The sequence below is a fragment of the Pleuronectes platessa genome, chromosome 9 (genome assembly GCF_947347685.1).
Source record: "Pleuronectes platessa chromosome 9, fPlePla1.1, whole genome shotgun sequence".
NCBI lineage: Eukaryota > Metazoa > Chordata > Actinopteri > Pleuronectiformes > Pleuronectidae > Pleuronectes > Pleuronectes platessa.
Window position 1 is genome coordinate 7183684 of NC_070634.1, and position 27512 is coordinate 7211195.

The 27512-nt window shown below is 40.9% G+C and overlaps 1 protein-coding gene across 1 annotated transcript; it reads left to right on the forward strand.

The window, feature by feature from the left end:
• The first annotated feature begins 161 nt into the window (after positions 1-161).
• On the forward strand, positions 162-21915 carry reps2 (RALBP1 associated Eps domain containing 2). The gene is made up of 19 exons (XM_053430983.1): positions 162-554; positions 8055-8178; positions 8654-8823; positions 9553-9658; positions 9785-9891; positions 9987-10128; positions 10247-10310; positions 10861-11029; positions 11114-11167; positions 11331-11409; positions 11954-12028; positions 13156-13204; positions 13339-13475; positions 13790-13851; positions 13956-14045; positions 17105-17191; positions 17307-17437; positions 18897-18990; positions 20723-21915. The coding sequence occupies exons 1-19, from the start codon at positions 375-377 to the stop codon at positions 20789-20791; spliced, it is 1989 nt and encodes a 662-aa protein (XP_053286958.1). The 5' UTR covers positions 162-374; the 3' UTR covers positions 20792-21915.
• Positions 21916-27512: the final 5597 nt, after the last annotated feature.

Consider the following 27512-nt stretch of genomic DNA (forward strand, 5'->3'; position numbering starts at 1 on the left):
GTTTAGTGGACTCGAACCCTCCACCCACCCCTCCATCGGCCCAGTGGTGAGTAGATAATGAGTGGTGGGAAAAATAAAGCAGACAATGCCTCCCTTCTTCCTGTACTCTACCGCCCCCTGAAGGCACAGGCTGCTACTGCTGTACTCAGTCATAATGGACAGTAGGAGTGGATGAGGCGAGCAGCAGCAGCAGCAGCAGCAGTGTGTGTGTGGGTGTGTGTGTTTGCCCGTGTGTGTGTGTGTCTCTCTCTCTCTCTCTCTCTCGCTCTCCCTCTCGTACCGTCCTCCTCCAGCCAGACCTCCGAGCTGAGAGAGGAGCCTCTGTCCGGAGCAGGATGTATCGATCCGTGTGCTTGTAGCGCTTCCTCCGGGGAATGGAGCCGGACTGCGGTGCGGCGTCTGCAGGGAGTTCGATCCCCCTGAACGAGCACGAGCAGCGGTATTACTCCGGTCTGCGCAGCCTGTGTCAGGCTGACACCCCGGGGACACTGTCCTCCAGCAAAGTGGCAGAGCTGTTCAAGGCGTCCCAGCTCCCCCCTGAAGCCCTGCACAAAGTGAGTGTGTCCGCCGCATCACGTCTGCGCCTCCTGGGTCATCACATGTCAAAGGAGGCGAGGAGAGGAGAGCTGCTGCAGGGAGGGTCTGCTCCGATCCGCAGGAGGAGCAGGGAGTCAGGGATCCGGGTCTAATACTAGGGGTTTTATTATATGGATGGTTTGTGTGTGTGTGTGAGAGAGAGAGATAGAGAAATATTTCACACACCTTTCTTCTACTCCTCTGTCAGACAGAAAGGCAGTCGTTTTACTCCTCATTTTGTGTGTGTTGTGTGTGCGTGTGTGTGCGTGTATGTGTGTGTGTGCGTGTGTGTGCGTGTGTGTGCGTGTGCGTGCGTGTGTGTGTGTGTGTGTGTGTGTGTGAGGGGTGATTCACACATTTACATTCTCTTTCAGCAAGGCAGTCCTATTACTCAATGTATTTGATTGCATTAGTTGTGTGTGCGTGTGTGTGTGTGTGTGTGTGTGTGTGTAATACATCCAGTTTTAGCTTTATATTAAATGTATTTGTAGGTTTAAAGTAAGGTCTAGGTATTTGTTTCATTGGGGTAACAAATATAATTTCAGTGTCCAACCTAGTGTTGAAGATGAGTATTTAACGTCAACCCACCTGCCAAGTAAAAGTTATGTTTGTAAAAATAATTTCTTTTCTAAGAAGTTTAACTGTTACTTTGTATTTTCGGCCGAATCTCGACAGGACCAAACAATTGTACTAACAGCAAAGTGTTTTTTATTACTATCGATTGCTATTCTGTCATTTTTTTCTCTATTGATCAATTCTGGTTTCAGCGAATCTCCAAATCTGAGAATAAAGTCCACCCTAGTTTTCCAAGACTCAAAGTGATCATATTCACAGTTTGTTTTGTCCAGGCAGCAAATAGCAACTAGTGAATGTACCATGACTTAAAAAACAGATAAAAGCAACAAATCCCTACATTTTGAAGGCTGGAACCGAGAAATGTTTGGCATTTCATTTTAGGAAGATAACTCAAATGTTGTTCTTTAATCAAATATCAAAATAGATTCCAATAATTTGATCAATTCATTGATAAGCGATTCGGGTTTACAACACACAATGTCAAATCATGATTGAAATGTAACTTTTGTTAGTAGAAATTATGAATTCTTCTTCTTATAAATGAAAATCATTAGCTCTTGAATTTAAATAGATCTATCTTTATCAATTATTTTGTTTTAATTGATGACACAAGTCAAGCTTGAGAGTAACAATGCCAGTAAATCTGTTTTCATTGGCTGCAATGTCAAACTACTTAGTCACAGTCATTTCGCTGACCCATCACAGGAATATAAACAGTATTTTTCCAGCTCAGATAAAAACACAGCAGGTCACCGCCTCTATTCACGCCACTCTCTGTCCCTCGGGTCGGCTCCCGGCAATCGCGGCCTATTGTGTGTCTGTGTGGGTGTCAGGAAGTTTGGCATTGAGCTACTTTCCTGTCCGGTCTGGCTCTTGGCCACCACTCAAGGTTGACTGACACAGAGGCTTCTAAACCATGCTTGGCCCGGCTGCAGGATGCCTGCTGCAGGACTCAGCGCTGACTTCTGGGTCATTATGTCACGGTATCTGAGAGTCGTAAATGGCGTGTTTCCTCCACGATAAACAGCAGGTCCAACAATCTGAGACCAATTTACCAGAATGCCGTCATGGGACATATAGGAGCTGTATTATGACTCTTCCATTGCAGATATACTCTGGAGTTTTTCGACCATGGAGTGTATGTAGGGGAGTGTTTACTGATTAATTATACTTGTGCAGAGCCCATTCTAAACCAGTCTGTTTGAAATGATCTGTTCTCTTGTCCTGTTTCAAAGCTCTGGATCTTCTTAAGAATTATTCCTTGTTATTAGTGAGTCTTTCTCAAACAGTTCCACAATATACTGTCACTTTTTATTGTTTGAGTGCTGGACGTTGTTTTTAGAGCTTTTTATATACAGTCAATGGTGCAGAGTGAAGTTAAAAAACATTGTGTTCATCCTACCTGGTTTATCATCAATGAAGATTTTAGAGTCAATGCTTTTCATAAAATTAAATGGAATTTGTTGAATTACTGTTCACATAATTTGATATACATTGCTTGTCAGTAATCTCAGAGGACTGTTAAACAACCAACACAATCTTCAGACCCAAGTTCAGACTTCACAACATTTCAAACATTTCAAAGTAAAAGCTCTGTTCATTGCTCAGTGTCTGTGTCCACAAGATTGGGACATTTCTAGGCATTTTGCCTCAATGATAAGTGCCTAATAGTGTCTGACTCATTCTGATTGGTCGGGACATTTCTAGGCATTTTGCTATAATGTTAAGTGCCTACTAGTGTCCCACATATTGCACTTCCGTAACCACTAGTGTGGGACATTTCTAGGCATTTTGCTATAATGTAAAGTGCCTAGAACTGTCCGGCTCATACTGATTGGTCGGGACATTTCTAGGCATTTTGCTACAATGTTAAGTGCCTAGAAGTGTCTGGCTCATTCTGATTGGTCGGGACATTTCTAGGCATTTTGCTATAATGTTAAGTGCCTACTAGTGTCCCACATATTGCACTTCCGTAACCACTAGTGTGGGACATTTCTAGGCATTTTGCTATAATGTAAAGTGCCTAGAACTGTCCGGCTCATACTGATTGGTCGGGACATTTCTAGGCATTTTGCTACAATGTTAAGTGCCTAGAAGTGTCTGGCTCATTCTGATTGGTCGGGACATTTCTAGGCATTTTGCTACTATGATAAGTGCCTAGAAGTGTCCCAAGTTTTTGCACTTCTGTAACCACTAGTGTGGGACATTTCTAGGCATTTTGCTACAAGTGCCTACAAGTGTCCCAAGTATTGACCCTTCCCTCACCACAAGTATGGACTTTGTCCAGCGGTTAGATGCAGTTGGCGACCTCTGCTGTTGTATATCTGACGATGTAAAAGAAGTCGTGCTTAACTTGGTCCACAGACTGCTACAAAGTGCTGTTGACCTGTTTATTCAGTTGACAGACATTTCTGGAAATAGACTGACCAGATTTACAGAGGAAGCATGTTGATATGCTCAAAGCACATAAGTAGTAAAAGGGCGACCCTTCTTCCTGCTGAGCTGTCCCTGATGTGTGTGAAGTCAGCAGTCGTTCAGGGAAACACTCCTTCCCATACATTACTGTGCAGTGAAATCAATTTGTTACGCTCATCACAAGGACTTAGAGTGCACACAACATTGGTTAGGGCTGTTCTTGACTGAATTTTTTTTCACTGCCAATTGATCAAATGTTTTCTACATTTGATCACATCAACACGTTCTGACAGCACAGCAGACGGCTTTCCCACTGACCAGCGTCCCACGTGTCACCTGCAGTCATGTTGTTTTCAGGTCACATTTGAAGTCCATACTATGTGTTTTTGTACCTGGTGCATGTAATGTGTTGACTGACGTGGTTGCAGAACCAGTTTGTCTGAAGAAGGTGCGGCCTGAGTTCTCATGTCTGGTAGTGCCAGTGTACCGTGGTGGAAGAAGTACTTATAGATCCTTTAAAAAGTAATCGCAAACCTACTCCATAACAATTAAAAGTATTGAAACTTATAGTCATTGGCTTATTTAATTATTGAGATGAAACCATCTGAGAAGTTTAGAGGGCAAACGTTTCTTTTTTGGAGCTACTAACAACTCACAAGCAACTAAACTGAGACACAAGGTCTTAAGTACACTTTCATTTTGTAAATTTGAAATTTAAACCACTCGTTTAATCTCTAGTACCTTATGAGCCTCTTAATGGCTTTTCTAATGTAAAATCTATTCTGAGTGTCAACACGTAACTGTATCCTGCAGATAAAATGTGCAATAATTCCTCTGAAATATAGTGACTACAGTGGCAGCCAAACAACTAAATAAACATTTGAGTTATTAAGTAATTTCTGTAATCACATAAAAGAGACACACTCGTCTATCTCTGTTTCAATATTTTGTTGAGACATTTAAAAACACCTACCCAGAGATCGGGTGCACTGTAAGAACGATTCGGTTAAAGACAAAAGACACACAGACAGTTGAAAACCTGTGTGGCTTCTCTTGATTGGAGTTCACCTGTGACTCCCAAATGTAGTGTGGCTATAGTGAATACCACTTGTGTCCTGAGGGGCTCAACTGATGCAGCAACATTAATGTAACTTGCCACCGACTTCAATATAACATAAAACACACTTAAAAAAAACAGTGACATCTAACAATCAATTCAGTCATGAAAATGTACAATTATTTTTTTTAAATCACACAATTTCCAATTTCTCAGAGCAGGTCTTGTTAATTTGGTCTGATTCTCTAAAACATTAATAATTTGATTCTAATATTTGGTATTTTTGCTCTTGAATGATTCATTTACAATTTTTTTGGTACTACCCTCATACTATACTCATGTACAACATTATTTGAGTACAGCTTGAAGTTGTTCAAAAATACATATTGGCCATGGTGGAATCATACAGTTTCTTTATTTTAGAAATTTCAACAATCAGTGAGAAAGATATCAAATATGTGCTGTTAATTATTAGATATATGGTCTGATTTTAGCTATATGTTGTTATTTTACACATTTAAATAACCTAGTTTCTGTGGTAGTGCATTGAATTTTACTGTAAAATAAAAAAAGGAAGATGTGTCTGTAAATACTCATGTGCCTCAGATATCCAGCATGTCTTAGACTCAGACTTGAGTTTCTCATTCACATCGTCAACGAGGCATATGATTCATTAATGTCCTGAAAATGTTTTTGTTCCCCCTTGAATGTCTGCTTAAGGCCGTAGATCTGTGCACCCAGTCTGGTTCCTCAAGGCCCTCGCCGGTGATTCTGAAAAAGTCTCTCTCACCCACACACACACACTGCAGAGTTGACCTTCACTGTCTGCTCAGCCTTTCTCTGGCCCGTAGTTGTTTTGGAATCTCGTGTCTCAGTGAAAGCTGGTGAATGAGTGCAGTGTATAGGTCAAGCAGAAACAATGTCTCATAAGGGGATATGAGCCACATGCACTCCACATGCCCCACAACCTCTGTGGACAATGGGTATTAACAGCACACATTAACAGTCATTTATTTTTTATAAACACAGCAGAAAAAGGTTAATTGAGGGACATAAAAACTGTCAATGTGTGTCCATGTGGTTGAGTCTGGGTTCTCTTACTGTACTTGGATGACTCATTTCAAACTTGGCTTTTGGATCGTTGAATGTTTATTAAAAAAGCTTGTTCGTGTTGGATGCCTGTTAATCCATTGTTGCCACAAGAAGATGGATGTTGTGCCATCTGTCAGACGTAGGGAAACTAAAACGATCCAGATGACCTTCATGCGTCGGTAAAGTGACTTGTAGAAAATGAAACTCATCACAAGTCTTGTTCACAGCATGTGTGTCAGGACCTTTGCAGATTAAAGGCAGTAGCCTCCACTGAGATGCTGGAATAATCATAGTTACAATTTACGAGAGGAGCTTGGACACAATTTATGTTTTGTACAAATAAGAACACAGTTATAGCCAATTTAGAACAAATGTTTTCCCTTCATATGTGAAGCTACCACCAGTTTCTCATTAGATTAGCCTGTGAAGCTTTGTTTTTTGTTGTGATTAAACCAATCTATCATGTTGGTGTTTATTAGTGAGCTTTAGATGTGGGTGTGAGTTATTAATGTAGAGGAGCCAGGGAAGCTGTTTCCTTGTTACCAGTTTTTCTGCTTACTAGCTTCTGGCAGTTTGCTTAGCCTCCCTAATCTACCCACTAATTCCACTAACATCTTCCTGTCTGTCTGTCTGTCTGTCTGTCTGTCTGTCTGTCTGTCTGTCTGTCTGTCCGGCATTTGTACTGTTACTAGCTCAGCGAAGTGGAGTGTCAAATTTGGAGCCATTTGAACCAATGATGGGTTCAATGTTAATAAAACATTTATAAACAGGCGACCAGGGCTCTGTCGCAGTCGGTGGGGGTGGGGCAGGGCCTTCAGTCTGTGGACCGAGTTGAACCTGTCATACTCTACGTCCTCAGCAGAGCAGAGGTCTGTCAAACTCGCCAGATTATTTTGTAAGTTTTCAAAATATTTGACTGACACAGACACAGACCGACTGACCCTGGACAGGTGCTGATCACTCTCATGACATGATTCAAAGAATTACTTCCTGTTTGGCAATTCTTCTTTAGAGAAAAAGCGCTGTGCTCATTTTATTGCCACAATAGAGGTTTTATTTTGAAGAGTTGGGTCTGAAGATTTTGCTTGACAGACCTCTGAAATAGCTGACAAGCAATGTACTTAATAATGACAGCAGTTAAATAAATCATTTTTAGATTGTATACAAACGACACACATAAAAAAGGGGGCTAATTCTGTTTAATTTCATAAAAAACATTGACTATAAATCTTCATTGCAGATAAACCAGGTAGGATGAACACAGACTGTTTATAAAAACTCTGCACACATCGTCCAGCACACAAGTTTATTGTAGAACTGTTTTTCAGGAGGACTCAATAATGAAGAGGGAGAATTCTGAAGGAGCTGCAGAACTTTAACACAGGACTAGAGAATAGAACATTTTAAACAGACAGGTACTAGTATTATAACATTACAACATAACATTCACATTTAACAGGGCTACTTGTAGGTGGACATTTACTTTTATTCTGGGCCAGACCAGCAGTTCTTCTCTGTTTTCCCGTCTTTACGTGTTAAGCTAACAGACTGCTGATGAAAGCTTGACATACATACTTTGGTGTTTGAATTTCTCCTCTTGGCAGGCATGCTTTTCCCAACATGTTGAACCTATTCCTTTCTGCACATGTACCCAATAATCAGCCCTTGTCTGGGGGGAGGGGGTAATCTAATATTTCTTTTGATTTTATGATTATACTTGAGTAATCGAGTGCAGAAACAATGGTTGGTATCTGTGGAGCATGTGTTTGTGCGTGGTCTACCAGAAACGATGAATAATTAATTATTTAATACCATTAAAGGCCAAAGGGGATTGTAATTACTCTAGGTCCCTTTTGTTTCAGTCTGGTATTTAAGAGCCATATGAACTAGGAGTCACAGTAGAGCTCCAGTTCACATCACCACAGTTAACTGTTTTCAAGAACCTCTAACTGAATTTGCTTTCAGTTATATTTTGGGGATTTCTTTCTGAACTGACCCACATAATCCTAATCTTCTTTGCTCCCCCAAAGCCATCATTGTACCTCTAATCGAAAGAGGACTGGATAAGCAGATCCCACCGAGATGCTTATCCCTGACATATTGTTTCCTTTATCTTTATTATGCTTTAGAGCCTGTAATTTTTTTATGTTGACAAGGTATAAATTTGTCACGTACAAGTCTACTCTGATCAAGGCTAGATTATGTTTCTGAAAAGAGGAAGGCACTGTGCGACTGGAAGCATAAAGTTGAGTTTTATCACGGTTGGTTTAGGGTTTAATTTTGCCTATAACTGCCCCTTTGATTTGAAAAGGATTTCTTATCTTTCTGTCTTTTCCAGGTGACCGAGGTGTGTGGGGCGAAGCGACTGGGTTACTTTGGTACACCTCAGTTCTACGTAGCCCTGAAGCTGCTCGCCGCCGCCCAGTCTGGTCTGCCCGTTCGGCTGGAGAGTGTAACGGCCAGTAAGTCTGCTGCTCAGGGTGGAGGCGTCTTATCAGAGCAAAAGGGGATCAGGAGATTATCTTAACATGGCAGGATTTGGTCTAATCTGGATAAAAGGGGAGTCGCGTGGAAAGGGCTAAGTGGGTTTGTCCTTATTATAAGAGCGTGAAATCAGTCACACCCCAGCCAAAGAGAAAATCTGATTTCTACACAGCACATGATAATCTGACGGATTAATGGGAAGAGGTATGTGATTGTCAAATTCACCATGCTGTGCATTAGTAGTAATAGCTCACCTCAGTAGAGAAAGGCCGAGGCTCTTCATGATTCGTTCCCTCAGTTTAATTTTAATGTATTCACAGTCATCACACAGGAGGCTGCTGATCAGACACAATGAAAACCATTGTGTTTATTTACAAGGAAAACGCAAAAAGAAAACACAGTGATAAATAAGATGTATAACTCATAAAGAAAATTCTGCTTTCACGTCTTTAGATCTACCTCTGCCCAGATTTGTTGGGCTGAAGAATGAACCAGAGATGCGATACTCAACCGTCCCTCCCAGTATAGAGGGTCAGGTGGCTCAGTGTGGGACTGCACCTGCTTCTGTGTCATGGACAGCAGGTGACACCTTGAGACACCTGGAGGCCAGTGGAGAGAAGAAGGTGAGCATCTGAAGAACAACTTCTGAAGATCCAAGATATCATGTGTTGGCTTCTGTCAGCTCAAAAGACTTGTGTAAAAATGACTCCCCTATAGAGAGAGCTCAGAATAAACCATGGGTCACTTTTAAGATACATTCAGTGGAGGCCACGCTGAAGAAATGTTGAGAGCTGGCCAAGAATGGTGCAGTGAGCAAAGACATTCCAGTCAGCTGTAATCACCAGTGCACAAATGCCTCATTGATGAGAGATTAGAGAAGAAGGACAAGCTAGACCAGTCACAAGTATGTAAATATTCATATGGTGGGGCCTCTCAAAGACACACCTAATGAAAACTTGGATGCCACGTGCTGCCTCAGCTTCAAACGAGAAGGAAGAGCTTGAACATGATCAACAACTTTGAACCTTTCTGACCATGGCGGCCTGTTAATATCAGTCTTCATATACCTACCTTTCTATATTGGGATGTAATGGGCTAATTTGCTATGTTGGAACAGGCTGATCATAACATTAATGACATGCCACTGAAGGTGAACAAAGACCAGTGGTTAAGACATTTTAGTTAGTGGGAGAGTCTTCAGCAACTTGTCAGTTCTAGGAGTGTCTTTGTTTGTTGTATACATGTATGTGTATGCGTCAATGTGTATGTCCGTGTGTGTATGTGAAGCTGTATGTGCATGTGTTTGTATAAATGTATGTGAAATAACAAATATCGTGTCCCTGTTTTATAAGGAGTCCTGGTCCCCCCCTCGATCCCCATGCACCTCACCACCTCACTCTCCTCTGACCTACCGCAGCCAGACATACATCAACAAAAATGGAGCTGATTCACAAATGTGTAAGTTCCAGTCTCATAGTAGCACCAAGCACTACAATTATTATAATTACCATTATATAATTATAAGAAAGGAACCATTAACATTCAAATTTCAATAAAGCTGTGTTTTTCTCTCCCATCCTTCAGTCTATGAAAGCAAACCATCCTCACGGCAGGTCGTTAAGCTGGAGCAGCACCTCTCTCCCAGTAACTACGGGACCAAACCCAGTGTAGAGCATCCTGCGATGGCTCGGGTACAACCAGAGTTTTTGTAGCCGACGATCAAGTTCATTTTCTTCAAGTCTACATTATGCCCTTTAATTATTTTTATTTCTGTGTATCTTTCCAGGCTGCGTCAGCAGAGAGGCTGGCCCAGCAGACTGCTGATGATTATTCTGATGATGACCCCTGGAGGATCACAGAGGAACAGCTGGAGTATTATACAAATCAGTTCAGGAACCTCCAGCCTGACCTGGGAGCTCTCATCCTGGGTATAAACAACCCACCACCACCCGAAACACCACCACTGCTGTTTCACATAAAACTGCACTTCACTGAAGAAGGATTCTCACTCTATTTCACATCAGTGTCACTCTTGAATTTTTCCAGGAACTGTGGCAAAAAACTTCTTCACTAAATCCAAGCTCCCAATACCAGAGCTCTCCCACATCTGGTGAGTGCTGACTCACAGTGTCTTATGATCTGATCTGCTCTGTTCTGTTCTATAATTGTGAGCATATCTGTTCCCCAAACATTTATTATCCACACAGAATACCTGCTATAATTAAAATACATTTAAGTGATACATGATAACACAAGTAAGAATAATTGTGGCACTATTTCAAATGTCATTTCTCAGTAATTTCAGACAAAGTTTCCCAGACAGAATGATGTGTTTGCTCCAAATTATAAGTAGACAATAGAGACCATGTTCAGTTTTTAAAATCCTAATAAATAAACTTAAATACATTGAACTAGAATTCTTTAAAATGCACAGCAGGTCAGCTGAGGATAGAAGTAGTGTGAAATATATGTAATATAGTTAGTCCGTTAGAAGAATGAATATATATACTGGGGTTTGAATTCAGTTTTTCTTTATTAGTAACACAATTCTATACGGACACGTTTTTTACTGTTTCTAACTACCAAGGTTGAAACCTAATCAGGATTATAGTTTGAGCCATCATTTTGTATTCCTCATCTTTTTTAACTCTTCTTTTCAGGGAGTTGAGTGATGTGGATAGAGATGGAGCTCTCACTTTCTCTGAGTTCTGCACAGCCTTTCACTTGATTGTGGCACGCAAGAATGGCTACCCTCTCCCAGAGAGCCTTCCCCCCACGCTGCAGCCAGGGTTCCTGCAGCAGGAGGACGACCTGCCAGATACTCCTGAAGTGAGGCAAACACACATGAATCTGTTACCTGAAACATGCATCCCTTGTGTAATGTCTTATAGGGTTGTTTGTACTGTTTTGCAGAGTGCGGAGCCTCTCATTGTCTTTGAGGATGCTGAACCAAGGCCCAGTCAAATGGTAATCCTTAGATACTCTTTTAAACATGGAGTCCCTCTGTGTTGCCTGTAGAGGGCACTAGGAAGCTGAGCATGAGTCAGCTCCTAGTGGTCCAAGTGGATAAGCTTGTATGTTGTTTTGCTCTAAATGTTTTCGCAGATAATTATTTTCTCTGTTTTCTCAGGATCTGAGCATTATAGAGAGAATCCAGCCAAGTTTAGCCACAACAAAACAAGACATGAAAGATGAATCCTGTAAAAAAGGTAAAATAAGATACTTTTTTCATGATGTACTCGACTAATTGACCCCAAAATAGTGAAAAACATTCAATTCAAAGATCAAACGCAGGCACATTCCGTTCCTCTGATGTAATCTGGTGCTCTGCTAAACAACACAACAGCATTAACTGGGACAGGAACAAAAACATCTTTCGGGCAATTTTTCCACTTACTTTTTTATTTTGAAACAACAACACAGTCAGGATAACAACATACGATATAAAGACATACAGTGTATGACTTTCTTATGCTGCTGCCTTGGCATATACACATATTGTAAAAACATAGTATGCAGAAGCATTTACAATACCCATCATCCATCCAAAGCCTAAACAAAAAAACAAGGGAGAGAAGTGCTTCAAACTGCACGAATAAAACGAAATGCCACAATCCACAATTATTCTATACTAAAGATTCTATATTGTCAATATGTAACACTTTATTTATGTTTTTAAGTCGCTGAATTAATCAACTTTTCATGTCAGGTTGTGAGTTCTGCTGTTGATGTCTTTGTCATCTTTGTCTGCAGATGCGAGTTTGAAGCGGCTGACAATATCTGAAAAGAAACGTACTCTACAGCTTGGTGCTTTTCCTGAGAGGCCAGGTGATAATGAAATTCTTTTATCATGAGAAAATGGAACAGGATACAAAGACCCCAATACCCACAGGATGTTCTCTTTCCCCTTTTGTCCTGTGCTGTGGAACTGCTTGGTTTATTGACTTTTGATTTAGTTGAGAGAGTAGTTCTGCATCACAGTGTTTCAGTATACTACATGGTATTATCCAGGCATGTCAGATTTAATATATTTTACCCATGAAAATTGTTGCAAAATATCACATCATATAAATTGCATAGTGTGTGGTGCTGATGAATACACTTCAATGCAAAATACAAAAAAAATATTCATCCACAGACATAAACAAGAAAAAAAAAAACATTCACACCTATATAGAATTTATCAGTCAACCACTCCAGTTTTATTTGTGTAGCCTATTTTCACCAATCACAATTTGTCTCATAGGGATTAACAAGGTGCCACATCCTCTGCCTCTAACCCTCAGCAAGAGTACGGAAAAACTACATTAAAAAAAACACTATTAACAAGGAAAAAACCTGGAAACCTCAGACAGAACCACTTGTGAGGGATCCCTACCCCAGGACTTACAGAAGTGCAGTAGATTTATCTGTGTAAATAACTCAAGTTAAAAGAGACAGCGTCTAACACAAATGGAATTTAGAGTCTCCAATCAACCTAATCCTTGCATGTCTTTGGACTGTGGGAGGAAGCCGGAGTACCCGCAGAAAAGCCCTGCGGACACTGGGAGAACATCCGAGCTCTACACAAAAATACTTCAGACCCCAAACTAGGACTTGAACAAGGAACCTTCTTTGCTGCTGTGAGGCGACAGTGTTGACCACTTCACCACCCTGCCACCCTGTTTGACATACAACCTAAAATGCATTCCTGCTGACATGTCATCATAGAAGACATGTGTGGGGTCATTGTTAATCTTTTACGCCTTTTTAAGGACTTGTTTTCAATGAAGCTGCGCGAGAGATCTAGTGCACAACACAAAATTGACATGAAAACAAGGGCATGTTTGCTGCTGCCACACGCAGTTGTTTTAGTGTTATTACAATGGTTCCAAAGAGAAGTCTCTGCTTCTCATTTACAACAACTCCAACAAGACTGAATTGCTTTTGCTAATCGAACGTATCTTTCCTCACAGAGCTACCTCAGGACCTAGATCCACAGATGAGGACCAAAACTAGGCCAAGGTGAAAATCACCATTGCATCACAATCATTACAACACAGACATTAAATCAATAATATCCTAAATTGGTCATTAATCTCTTGCTCATTAAAATGTTTGGTTTTTGTGTCCACCCACCCATGTGACCTCATCATCAGGTCCTACTCTAGCAATTCCTTTGAAGATGCAATGAAGAAGGCAGAGGAGCCTCCGACCCCCCCACCTCGACCCCAGAAGACCCACTCCAGAGCCTCCTCGCTGGACCTCAACAAGCTCTTCCAGCAGGGCGCTCCAGGTAGAAGTCACTTCCGCCGACCGCTCCCGTCTTCTCACAGCTCTTCTCACAGTATTAAGTTTTTTAACACCGATCCTGAGAGTGTGAACTGCCTGTGGCTACGGTGCCTTTTGCATCCAGAGATTTTGTGTTTTGTTTATGACAGTTCTCCTTTCAAGAGATAACAAAAAGAGGAAATGGAGCTAGGTAGGGTTGAGTTGTTCAGTCTGAAAGGTTACGGTCATGTCACAGTATATTAGTGAAGTATGATGTTTGCTAAGAACAAAGAAATATAGCCACAGTAGCTTATAGCTGAAGGTTTTTCTGGATTTTAGGTGTAAAAAGTGGATGGCTGATGCCTCCTCCGGCCCTCCCTCCACGACCACTGACCTCACAGGTAAGATTTTTTTTAATTATTGCATCAATCCAAGCTAATGTGCTCTCATAGATTCACATAAATTAATGTATATTGTTGATTAAGGGGTATGTATCATCTCTCAGGTTCCTCATTTTATCAACGCTTCAGAGAAAACTCCCTCGAGTAAAGTGCAGCAGCCAAACTTCGCAGACTTCAGTCACTTTAAGGAAGAGGTAAACATAAAAACTCATTGCTTATTCTTATCTGTCCCTGGGTTATGAAAAAGTTTAAAGGAGCATATAATCTCCATTTAAATGGGAAGAAAATTTAGCAGACAAATTTCCATCCAAGATTCTGAGTCTTCCACTTTCTTTTTTTCCACCTCCCATCTCTGACACAGCCCCATAAATGTGTCACCAGGGTCGTGTTTGTCAAATATACGATCCTCTATTTCAAGACACAAATAGACTGGAAGGTTATAACAGTGGGAATTAATCAAAGTCTGCTCTCCTGTGGACGGCAAGGGAGCGAATGCATCAGAGATTTATTTATGGCTCAAGTGTCAGGTCATGCATTTAGTCCGAGGCCTTTTCAACCTCATTCTCTTTGTCCTTCATTTGTTATTCCTGACACTATGATATCAAGTGGGGATACTTGTGTTCTGATACACTACACAACAATCGAGTTCATGTTCATGAGTTGACATTTAAAGCTGAAATGGAAATGTGTCTGCCTAATATCTGGTGCAGTATCGAGGCGACGCTTCCTGTTGGTCCCAGATTAGTTTTTAGATAAAACTCACTATTCTATAATAGCAGCTTCTCAGTGTAACCCAACATTTAAAGCTAGGGTTGGTGATCTTGGAAAAGCTAGCAAGAGCAAGTACAACAGAGACATCCCAGCCCCTCCCATCGGCCCCCTCGTCAAAGCTACGCCCCCGAAATACGTGAACGTTTACTGCATGATAACCGCCAGAAGCCGACTTTTCCGTGACTTAGCCGCTAACTTTGGACAATCGCCTGATTTTACTCCAGATCCTATCAAGTTCCCATTCATGTCTTGGGTTAGCTTAATTTATGAATACATGAATAAAGCGTATCCAACACATGCTATCAATTTAATAATAGTAATGATAACAATGATAATAATACCAACAATAAACCTTATATCTATAGCAAATCATCGAAAAGTAAGATCCAGCAATGCAAAAAAAAAAACAGAACCAGGAACAGTTTGGTTTCTCTATCATTTTTAAGGTCTCAACCTTCTATGTAAAGTGCCTTGAGATAATGTACATTGAAATTTTGCGCTGTACAAATAAGATTGAATTGAATAAAAGAACAATATCAAAACAATAAACAATATAAAATCTATAACAAGGCTTCAAATGCCAGGCCGGCACTGATTCTGCTAATCTGATGTTGAGGGGGAGGTTTTTTCCACAGTGTACTTTGTCCCACTAGTTAAGCTATAGCAGTAAGACTAAACCTCACAAACTTAAACAAAACAGAGATGGACATATTCTACTGCACTGCATTAGTGAGTGTGTATTCAGTATTGAGGTATAGGATAAGTACTTTTTAAAATAATGTGTTAATTTGGCTTAATTTAGTGGAATTGAGTGTGGAATCTTTCTAAAAGCTTAATATGTATTTGTCTGTCGTCCTGGGAGACAGAGAGAAGGGTTCAGGGGTTTTGTCTTTTTTGACATCGACCCCTCTGGATCTAATTTGACACATGTGATGTACTTTTCAGGTCAAAGGGCACAGCAGCACCTGATTTTTGTGATCATAGTGTTTCCAATCCTCAATAACATAAGACCACCCAGCTCCTCTTTAATGTTGAAGAATCACTCAAATATGGTGTAATTTACTATTAGAGTTAAAGTGCCCTCACCATACTGGCTCTGGTCTTGTGTGTGTAAGTCATCTGAAGACCTTCAACAGTTGTTTGTGCAGTATCACCATTTCTCCGCCTTCCCACAGGATGCTTTACCTAGGCTTGATTAAAAGCAAGCAGACTGGACGATCCCAAAGGTGGATAAACCCTGTGTGTATGTTTTTCACTTAGTAAGACAAACTGAAACCTACACCAGCCCAAACCCCCGAGAGAAATATTTTCGAGATGAGGGAACTGTAAGCACAGTTAAAAATAGCTCATACTTGTAAAATATGTCGAAGTTAAAGGTGAGTACTTGATACAAGTGAAGCCTCTGCAGGGAACCATTAGGAGAACTCTCTGAAGGAAAGAAACAGACTGGACCAGATAGTTTAATGGTCCAGTCGGCTGATTGGTTGGTCACAGCTGAGCCTAGAGTCCCTGTATCTGCACTCTGTCAGCATCGAACCACCGGACAAGTTAACACATTCAGACTGTTGGATTGTAAAAACAGCTCAAGTTTGGACATAGTTCTTGCTGCTTTGCTCTAATTTAAATAATTTAAGTTAAACCAGTTGAGAAAATCTCTCCCTCATGAGACGGTGACGTTACTTCTTCAGCCCTTACATTTCTGGAGTGAAACAGCCATGTCCTTCGGCTGATGTGACCACACGTACTGCTAATAGTGCTCCTGTGGTTTATTGCCACTGTTGCAGCTACTACAGTAACTTTTTAATGTTTCCATGCTGTGGTTGTGTTTCACATTGGACGGTGAAGTAAATCTTTGGGCCGTTTATTTGTGTCTGCTCGCGACTCAGTCGCATTGCTCAGCGTAATGCGTTTTTTTAGGTTTCCTGGGCACAGGAGCAGCTTTAGCCTGTTTAAATCATCAGGAGAGCCCAGGCATTTCAGCTGCCACCACAACGGAGACAGCGGCCCATAGAAATTAGTGGATCAAATTCACCAAGTCCAACATTAACAGATGGGAAATGCTGTAGGGCAAAAGGTACCCGAAGGGATGCCTACTAAGAAATGCATTCAATTTTCCAAATAATGAATCTTACAGCATTTGCTATGATCTAGAATTAAGAAGCAGAGGGCCAGTCTTCACACTGTTGCACTTTTAACCTCTCTGCTGAATAAAAACAGGTGGTGGTACATTATACATTTTGTCTAGTGGAGAGTAATGGCTGAAATGCAGGAAGGAGATGCAATAAACGCAGGTTAATCCATCATGGCTGCAGAGCACTACATCTTACTCCCTGTAGGGAAGCTGTTGATATAGCTACGGTCAGAGCAGACACATTTCATCCTGCCTCTTTAGCATTCCCCTCATATCATTCGTCCTCATAATGTCATCGACGCTCTGAAACTCTTTTGTTCTGTTGTTGTCATGTGTTCTTCTGTGTTGCAGGAGAAGAGCAGAGTAAAACCGGAGGAGCAGAGTTTACGATCCAGATTTGGTCCAAATACTGAAGACTTGACAAATGCTCCAAAGCAGGTCAGAACCCATCCCATAGATTTGGGAGGGTCGTGCTCGTTTTATTTTTGCTAGTGTCTGTTTGTCTTTGCCGCAGTGAGGAGGTTGACGTTTGTTTCCGTTATTTCTCCTTCAGGACATGGCTGTTTGTCCCAGTCATGCTCCACAGAAACCAGTTCGAAGGAAGTACCACCCAGAGAGCCAGAACCCAGAGGCCACATCTTTAACCGCTGTGTCGTTTCCTCACCCAGCCAAACCTTCTCAAAAGTCAGTCACACATTTGACTCTTTCATCCAAAACTCCACATTTCAGTTAAACCTGGTAAAGTTTTATTGACTATCTAGATTTACTATCTGTGCTGCCAAAGTATCCACTGTGCTGTGGTCATAAACCTCTGACAGCCATCTAGAAAGGGGAATTCAGAGGACGTCCAGGCACACCCTAACCTACCATAATGACTCTAACATGTGTGCTTCTGTCTCCGTATTGACCAGACAGCTCAGTGAATCTGTCGGTTAGTGCAGGAGAGGGCGGCCATCAATAATAGCGGCGACTGCTGGCAGTGGCTGCTTGAGTGATGCAAAGCTCCTAAAAGCCTCGGTCTGATCCTTTTAGTGTCCACTGTCTCTGAGCGCAGTGACTCATTGTTTCAGAGCTCTTTCAACTTATCTCAGATATTTTTATTCCATCTCTAAATGCGGCTTATTTTTACCTCCGCCAAGGAAGGTTATGTTTTATCCCTATCCGCTTGGTTGTTTGTTTGTTTGGTTGCTTGTTTGGATTACACAAAAAATTTTGAAGGGGGGGAAAATGACCAGTTTTTGGCTGGCTCTGGGCAAAGGATTCACCATCCATTTTTTCTTTAACAAGGCAAGATAGGGCTTTTGGGCATTTTAAAAGCAGATTTGGCAGGATCATTTCATGGATCATGGTGAAAAAATGCAGGTATGTTAAGGGGAGTACAAACTATGTTTGGGAAATTTGGTGCCGATCCAGATAACAATCCAGATCTAGTGAATTTAAATGTTTTTTCATAAAGGGACTGTTTGGGCCTCGTACACTGATCTACGGCTAAGTCCATACTAGCATGTTTTTTCATTTAAAAATGGCCCCTTTCAAACCAAAACTCTCTTTCCACACAAGTGTTTTGGCTGCGTATCAGTTTTATTCACCGTCCATACGAACACGCTTGAAAAGGCATACGACATGACCACTCTCATATACTGTAGGTGGCGCTATTCACAAGAACCATTTGGTTGTTAATTGCAGAAAGAAACAGGCAATAAACGAACAGCGGCATGGATGAAAGGTAAAATGAATTTTAACTGCCCAACAGCTTTTGGGAAACACAACTTATAATCGATTATTCGTGTTGTGTTCTAAACTGATAGCAGTGTCCAACGCTGGTTGTTTCCTTATGGATGGGGGTCATGTGATAGGAGCCTGACGAATCAACAAAGGCTATATCATGTCCAAAAAGACCCGATCAGTGAGCTGTGTCTACGTCATCATTTCCAAACATCGGTGTTTCTGCCCGTCCAGACTAAAATGTATCACCACAGTTTTCAATCTAAAACGGGACCTGCAGCGTTTCTAAGCCCAGAAGTAACGTGGACAGCAGACGTATCTGTAGCTGACAAAAATGAAGTAGTATAGATGTAGCCTAAGACTTGTATTATATTTTAAATATATACCTGATAAAAGTTTCTCTCCAACTACTTTCCAGACAGAAGAGGGAGATCCAGATGGCGATCCGGAAGAATAAAGAAACCAACGCAGTGCTGACACGCCTCAACAGTGAGCTCCAACAACAACTCAAGGTCAGCCCGTCCTCTATTTTTTCAGAGCACAAAGCATTTTCTAAATGCAACCATACCACTTGGTACTTTGTATTTTTTGCATGTCGATCCATGTGAGCTGTGTGACCCTCCCTGCCCCCTGGCTCCTCCGGGACACTGAAAAGGGGAAAACCGGCCCAGCAGCTCCCAGAAAACACATGTTAAGGCAGCTTAATCAAAGGGCGGGGAGTTTATACACGACATTTAACCACAACCAAGAGAGCACGGTTAATACTGTTTAGAAGGTATCTCCCCAATCGTCAGAGGTTCTGCTCGTCCAAAGTGGTGAAAAGGGCAGAGATCAACTGTTTGCTCCCCTACCCATCACTCATAGCATAACTAATGGCACGGACTTGGATGTTTGCATTGGGGATCTGCCTGTGGCACACGCACTCACATTCGGAACACATGCTGCATGCCTGTCATTCCCCCTGTAAAGGATCCAGTAGTGAATCCTTCACATACACGCACAAGCAGCACTTTTATAGTTTTAATAACACAGAGACGTGGGAGTAAAAAAAAGAGCGAAAGTCCAAATAGGTAGAGGGATTTTTAAGCCGTAAGCCTTTATTTTTTATCATTCTTCTTCCATGAGCACTGTGTATTCTAGGCTGATATTTATTCACTCTAGTTCTGCTAGTTCCTCAAAGCATCTTAGGAATTCTGCAGAGAAAGGCATATGTATCTTTATATAGACTCCAGCCTTGTTGAAAGACCAAACAGCCACTGGCATTCACAACTGTCTTGTTCGAAATAGAGTTTAGGCCGGTCAAGAGTCCAACTACAGCAGGGTGTGTGAGAAGGGAGAGGAGGCTGGATGACTCCTCACTGACGTGAGTCATAATGAAAAACATTGAAAATTTAGATAACGACATAAGAACATTTATTCTCTTTAATACAACATTGGTGCTTATTTAATATCATTACGAAAACAAAGTTTTCGTCGTTATTCTCATGAACATACAAAGACATGAATGTTATTTTGCGTAAAGGCTTTTGATCCCTTTTTGCTCAGGATGAAGATGTTTGTTAAAAGCCTCTTTTCCGCAGCCGGTTCAAGGCTGGAAGGTGATTTAGTCCACCTTACTGTTCTCTATAAGAGGTACGAACATGGAAAGCTGTAACATAGCTGTTAACCAGAAGTCAAGCACTCTGCAGAACCAAATCCTATGTAAAAGGTAGAGCAAGGATGGTGGCAGTATTCAGAAACCTAAGACCGAACGCGGGGGCGGCACAGTTCCAGCTTTGTTTGGTTCAGTGTAAACAAGCATCTTATTGAAGGCTCTTCTTAATGACTTTATAGTGGGGTACCTGTTTAAAGAGGGTTAACATGGCCAACTCCATGGTTTACTATAAGCTCTGATCCCCAGCAAATGATTTATCATTTTTGTGCTCCTCAGAAATCTGACCACTACTTTAAGTCATTTTGTCACTTAATCTAGCAAATATATCTCCCTTAGAACACTTGGTTGTGAGTGTACCAGTCGTTTTACGCTGCCCTCATGTCAAAATGTCATTTTTTTCACGACCTTCCACTTTATTATGTCCAACAATTTCATATTTTTGGGTGAAATGAGAAATACATATTTTCAGTAGGCAGGGATTTATTCTTATTTAGACCATTGTTACCACAGCAAAAATGTTCTTTCTTCCCGTTGAAGGTGTTGTTGGGCTCGCAGTGATCATAGGTCATGTTTCCCTTGTTTGTCTGTAGGTGGTCCACCAGGACAGGGTCACCTTGGAGTCCCAGCTTGAGCTGCTGCGTCCTCTGGCCTCAACGTGACTGGGCCACAAGTCTGGTTAGAACCACGATCCCGGTGTTTCACTGAGGTACATCAATTTCTCAATGTTTGAGCCATGTGATGTATACTGATTGAATGTGAAAGGGCTGATGGTGGAAACAAAGCTGCATTGTAGACACATAGGGATGTGATATGCTCCACGCCCAAAGCTTCCTTTGTATTATTTTTAGTGCATTTTGCAGGATTAATCCATGCGTTCTTTAAATCATTCTGTGATATGCACATGTAAAATATCCTGTTTATTCACTGTGACATTATAACTTATTTTTCTCCTTTGAGTTCCCATTACTTTATCCCCATCAAATGTTCCTTACTTATTAATCATGTAACAGTTTTGTGCACATATTTCCATGACTTTTATTGTGTTCTGTATTAACAATGGGAACTAAAGTTCTTTTGTGCACTGTCTATTTCATGGTCTAAAGCAAGTGACTACGGATTACATCATGAATGTGTTTAATTTTTGCTCTTAAATTTGTTTAACTACACATTGGTGGGGCTGTATGGTAGCAAATACCTCATTAGAGCTGAGTTAGCTACACATTTCCAGCCTGCAAACAAAACTTGAAGTCTGTTTTCAGATTGTAGCACTGACCCTCGTGATGATGAGGACACTGAAGAATGTCGACACTTGAGAACATTTTACATGGATCTATCTTTCATTTATCCCCTGTCTGTTAGAAAAATAAACTGCTGGATTTCTAAATTCCTGCATCCACAGTGTCACGGTAATTATGAAAAGAAAAATCTCCACAAAGCATATTAGTCCAACTGATAAAAAAGCACAATATTCCTCAACATTCCTCTCATGTTTTGCAAGATAGATATCAAACAGCGAATGTCTGCAGAAGCAGATGTGCTTTTGATTTTATCTATGCAAAGATGTGGTGCTGTTGAAGCTTGCTTTAGACCATTTGTCGCCCAAACATGTAGATTGTTAATGATGATGAATGAAGTGGTTGAATTAAATGATGGCATGCTTGAAACTGCATGATTTAATAAAGCGATGTGAGCATTGGACTGTAAATGAAACTGAAAATCATTCACAACTGAGCTCTGGGCTGAAGACAATAATCAAACGAATCAATAAAATTGTCTATTTTTATCGCTTGTTGTCATCTTATTTCTACGACTGTGCAAGAGGACTCCATATTTATTGGTCAATACATTGTTTTACCCTTTTAATTTAATGTCAGGCTACATCCATAGTTTCTGTTTGAAAAGTGTTTGCATGCAAAACTATCTCTGTCCACAGGAGCATTTTTGTTCTGCATCAGTTTTATTCCCCATCCATATTAACATACCTGAAAATGGATATCATTTGAACTCTCGTGTACTAGGCATACGTGTGCCGGTGTACACAGGAGACATTTGGATTTCAGTTGCAGAATTGGTGCATATTGCGTGATATAATAACGGCTTGCAAGCAGTTGTATCATTGTTGTATCACTGTAAAAATGTAACTGCACTACAGCTTTTAGAAAAGAGAATAGGGTCAGCAACACGTAGTCATCCATGTTGCGTTCTACACTAGTAGCCGAGGCAAAAGCTGGTTGTTTGTTACTGGAGGCGATCATGTGACAGTAGCCTGTCGATTCAGCCAATCTGACGTCAATACCGAAAAGATCCAATCAGCAAGCGGGTGTGAGCGTCTATGTTTCCATACATCTCAGTGTCTGCCCCTCCTGACTAAGACGCAGCCACAGAGTTTTCAATCTAGAACGGGACCAGCAGCGTTTTTTAAACTTTTCAGTTTTAACAGATGCACAACTCAGAAGTAGTGTGGATGCCAGGGGTATAAGATGCAGAGATGATGTGTTTTAAATTGAAAATATATCATTGTGGATGAAGCTTACTCACACTGACAAGCTTATGGATACAAGATTTACACAAGACAAAATTTCAATTAAATTTCTGACAAATTCCCACAAACATTTACCTCAAAACCTCTCAAAAAGACGGTGACATTGAAGTGTGGATGCATGAACACATGTATCAGAGGGCATGATCACATCATGCACATGAAGAGATCAGACAGACTGCAGTCCCAACCCTCTGGCCCTCACCGAGCAGCTGTGCTCCGTCCGGCACAGACACAACAACAGAGGGTCAAGCAGATCAAGCTGATGGTTGTATTCCCAGACCCTCCGCCTCCGCCATCCGAAAGTATTCACGGACACACTTGGCTCCCACTTAGACACCTCATTGTCACACATGTTACAATCAAGCTCCCCACTCAACTCCAAGTCCTTCAACAAGCTGCTGTGATCCCGATCAAGGACATTGACATCTATCTGGACATTTGTCCCACTTATTAACAGTATATATCAACATTGTGATTTTAGCTGCATGGTTCAAGAGAGGGCTTTGAAATTTACATTTGTGGTTTATGTGATATTCCTTGACACTACTGGATGAATATATGCCAACAAAAGTCATTACTTTTCCATTATCATCAGCTGTGCTTTGTATTTGGTGCTAATTAGCATAGTTTTGCATGCAAACTCGCTAATTACTAGTTTATAAAAAGTACACATGTTTAACATCGACAGGTTAGTGTTTGTCACAAACACCATGTTACCATTAGCACTTAGCTGTTGCTATCAGTACAGCCTCACAGGGCCACAATCATGAATGTAGAGCAGAAGCTTAGCCTTGCTACAGTTTGATTGGTTGGCATTTTCTGCATCTGTTTTTTTCTACTTAAAAATAGCAACATGTGACTGGAGGCAGACGGACGACCACAGGGTCCGGTTCGGTCAGAGGTTTTTTTTCTCCCCACAGTCGCTCATTGTGGGAACTGTTGGCTTTCTCTAGGATATTTAATGTCTCGGCCTAAAGAGCTCTGAGATCATGTATGTTGGGATTTGTCACTACACAAATCAAAATTAATTGACTCATTTACAGATTGTGAAATATTCTACAATATGAAACCAAGCCCATCAAAGAGCTGCATGGATAACTGGATGAGTCATTTCCGAGTAAATTATATTGCGGGACAGTTTCTGAGAAATTGAAAATGAAACGGATTCTTAAATCTTGGAGAGGTGTTTGATCCTATGTGCAAGGCGTTGTGGGAGTGTGTGTTGCTGCCACATCTGAGAGAAGAAACAAGCTGGAGCAGTGTTGTTCCGAGACCTTTAGAGGGATGAGTAATCAAAGTTACTGAGGGGCACATAGAAAAAGATTTAGAACATAATTCGCCAACAGACTTTTTAGCTGTTGAATTAAAAGTACCTATTCATTAACAAGTAACTTATGATGGAAAGCTCCTTATCAACTTGGAAAAGATGCATTTTTACAAGTGTTCTTTAGTAGCGAATGTGGCTCAGAAGATATAACGGATCTTCCACTAACCAGTGGCTCTGCGGTTTCATCCCAGTCTCCCCCATTCCGCATGCCAAAGTGTCCTTGGGCAAGAGACTGAACCCCAAATAGCCCCTGACGATCGGTACTGTAAACTGCTCTATATAAATACACACCAATTACCATTGAAGACTTGGGGTCTGAATTCACCTTCAACATTTTAAAACTTTAAATCTAAAATTACTATTTTAATCACTTTAGAATGTTTAATTTCATTTAGTTTTTACTCTTTTCTCATTTGTAACATAATGTTGTTAAATGTCATAAAATTGTCTAATGTGCGATCTTCAAATGCTTTCTAGAGCCCCTTGTTACTGGGGTTTGAAGGTGTGTGTTTCATGTGTTTTAAAAGGCATTAACAAAAACAACAACTACAACAACAGAAACGCCTTGACAAAAGATCTCTTTGGACATTGACGGTCAAAGGGGCAGGTGTACCCCACCACAGCCACAAAAACAGACACACGCACACACGTGTGAGAGTGTGCTGGAGTGAATGAGTTCAGTCTGGGAGTCAGACACAGGATGCCAGACGACAACGAGACGCTCCTAACTCCTCAGTGCCATAACCAATATTTGGCGCAGGCCTTCGTGTCGCTACCTGCTGCTTCATTTACAGAATCTCCTCCCATAGTGTAGCTGCTATTTCATCTTATACATCAGGAGCAGAGTGTGTTTGTGATTCAATCAAGCAGCTTAACAAGGAGCCTTTCTCACTGAACTATAAATACCACTTTAAAGTGTTTGCTGTGAATTTTAAGATGACAGCTGCACGTGATGACGAAACTATATGTGTCCGCCATGTGTTGCCTCTAAGTATATGCCTGATTGATATAATTACCATCTAGCCATCTCTCACTGGGTAATTATTACCTACATGGTTATTACTATTAATGATTCGTCTAGCTGGAGACAGAGATAGTTTGTGCACTCAGACAGAATCAGAATTAATTAGTGTCACATATCTATATTTTAAATTTTTACTGGAATACGGCAGAAACCTAGAAGTAACACTCTGTCGGTGTGTAAAGACATGAAAGGCTCTTTTTCTCCATGCAGTGTAAATGAACTGAACCCATATCTCCCCAGTGGATAAAAGTTAAAGCTGTTTCCTGTCACAACAAAGATTACCAGCTTTTGTCCGAACAAGTTAGACCTTTTGTTGGCGCACCATTACTCAAAGATGACGACATACGCCGCTCCTCTTGTCTCTCCTTTGTCCCACGCCACGCTTTGCAAAGGTTGCACTTCTGATGTGGACATTAGTTAGGCCACAGGAAGGGCTTTTAGCCTGTCACCTCTGCTGATTCTGGCCCCGTCAGCTGCTGGGATTTAACTAAACCCTCATTCAGCAAATGTGAATGAAGCTCGGCCCAGGCTGAGAGGTGAACAACAAAAATTCACCACAGGGGACATAACTTAAAACGATTGATTCCCTACCCATCATAATTTATCAGGTTCAAGCTCTGTGTAAGCCTGACAATGTGCAACTATTCTTGTTGGCTACGTCTGGTATTATACATATTGCCCCATGGTCTTGCTCTTTGTTTTAAAATTGTGTGACAACAGCAGCGTGATGCTTGTGCAGGATACATAAGCCAGTGTTCAATAGTATTTTCATCATGATTAATCTAATAGTCAATGATGAAAATAATTTCTGTCAGAAATAAGTGACAAATATCCATTTCAGATGATTATCAGGATCTAAGGGAGACATATTAAAATGTCCTCCAATTTGTTATAATAGAAGTTTATGCAAACCAACAATTATACATATGTGGATCAAGACTGGAAACTCAAAGTAATGACTTTGTTGTCTAAATTATCACTTGTTAATTTTCTTTAAATCACTTAGGGATTCATTGAATAATCTTTTCATATCTACAGTATTTCAAATCAAATGGGGAAGTAGGAAAAATAGAATGCTCCATGGATATCCCTTCACTGAAAATCTCAGAAAGATTAGACTTATTTCAAGAACCAAGGAGGGGGTTTTAATTCTTGCAATAATAAAAGCATTACATTTCTTGTGGGGTTTTTTTATGAATCAAACTTTAGATTCTGTAATTTTCTTCCCCCTGAAAAAAGTGTTAGGATGGTACAACATGAAGGAAGTCTTTAGTATTTACTATCCAGTCGGATTGAATTACAGAGCTTTTATTTTGAAAGCTACAAATGATGACCGAACATTGTGCCAGTTTCAGATCTCTGAAATAGGGACATGCAATGTAGGAAAAAAAAGAAACATAATAACATGTGAACAATAATAAACGAAAATTCTGTTTCATTATATGAAAAACATTGATTATAAAATCTTCATTGCAGATGAACCAGGTAGGATAAACACAACATTTTCTAACTTCAATCTGCAGCGTAAACAATATAAACAATACAAAGTGACAGTATATTGTAGAACTGTTTGAGGGGGACTCACTAATTACATGAAATAGTTCTGAAGTAGCTCCAGAGCTTTAACAGAGGTCAAACAGAGAGGTTTTGAATGGCCACTGCACTAGTGTGTGTAATGCACAGGACAAAAAGCACAAATGCCAGGATGATATTTTTGAATCAAGTTTTGACCTTTTCGTCACCCTGAAAGAAACTGCAATGTTCCAGAAGAGAGTAAATCAGGTAGCCTTCAGTTTAAAAGGGATAGTTCACCCAAAAATGGAAATTCCCTCTTTATATACTCACCACTATGCCGATGGAGGGATGGGTGAAGTGTTTGAGTTCACAAAACACTCTTGGAGATTCAGGGGTAAACAGCCACATCTAATACAATTAGGGTAAATGGTGAGCACGTCTTCAAACGTGAAACAGAAAAAAAACATTAAAATCCGGAAGTATGGATAGATTTTTATGTTGTTTTCATACGTTTGAGGAAGTCGTTCCCATTTACTTCGATTACCCTGAAACTCCTAAAGTGTTTTGTGGACTCAAACAACTCAGCCACCCCTCGATCAGCATAGAGGTGAGAAGATGATTTAATTTTTGGGTGAACTATCCCTTTAACTCTCCAGCTAGATTTTTGACTCCATTGTGTGTGTCATACTTTGTCATATCAGTCTAACACACACAATGCTTTGCTGTGTGTGTGTGTATATGTGTGCAGTGAAATACACATTCAAGTGTTGCAGGACCACTAAATTCTTTTTTTTCCTGGCAGCTCTGAGCCGTTGCAGATCACAACAGTCCTGATCCTGGACAATCCTGAGACTCCACTCCAGGTTTTGTCGCCGCCACTTTTTAAAACCCCCCTGTACTTTCGAGCAGTAACACAGAGCAGCGTCAGGGCAGCACGAGCCGGCGCCGCGGCCACGAGCATAACACTCTTCT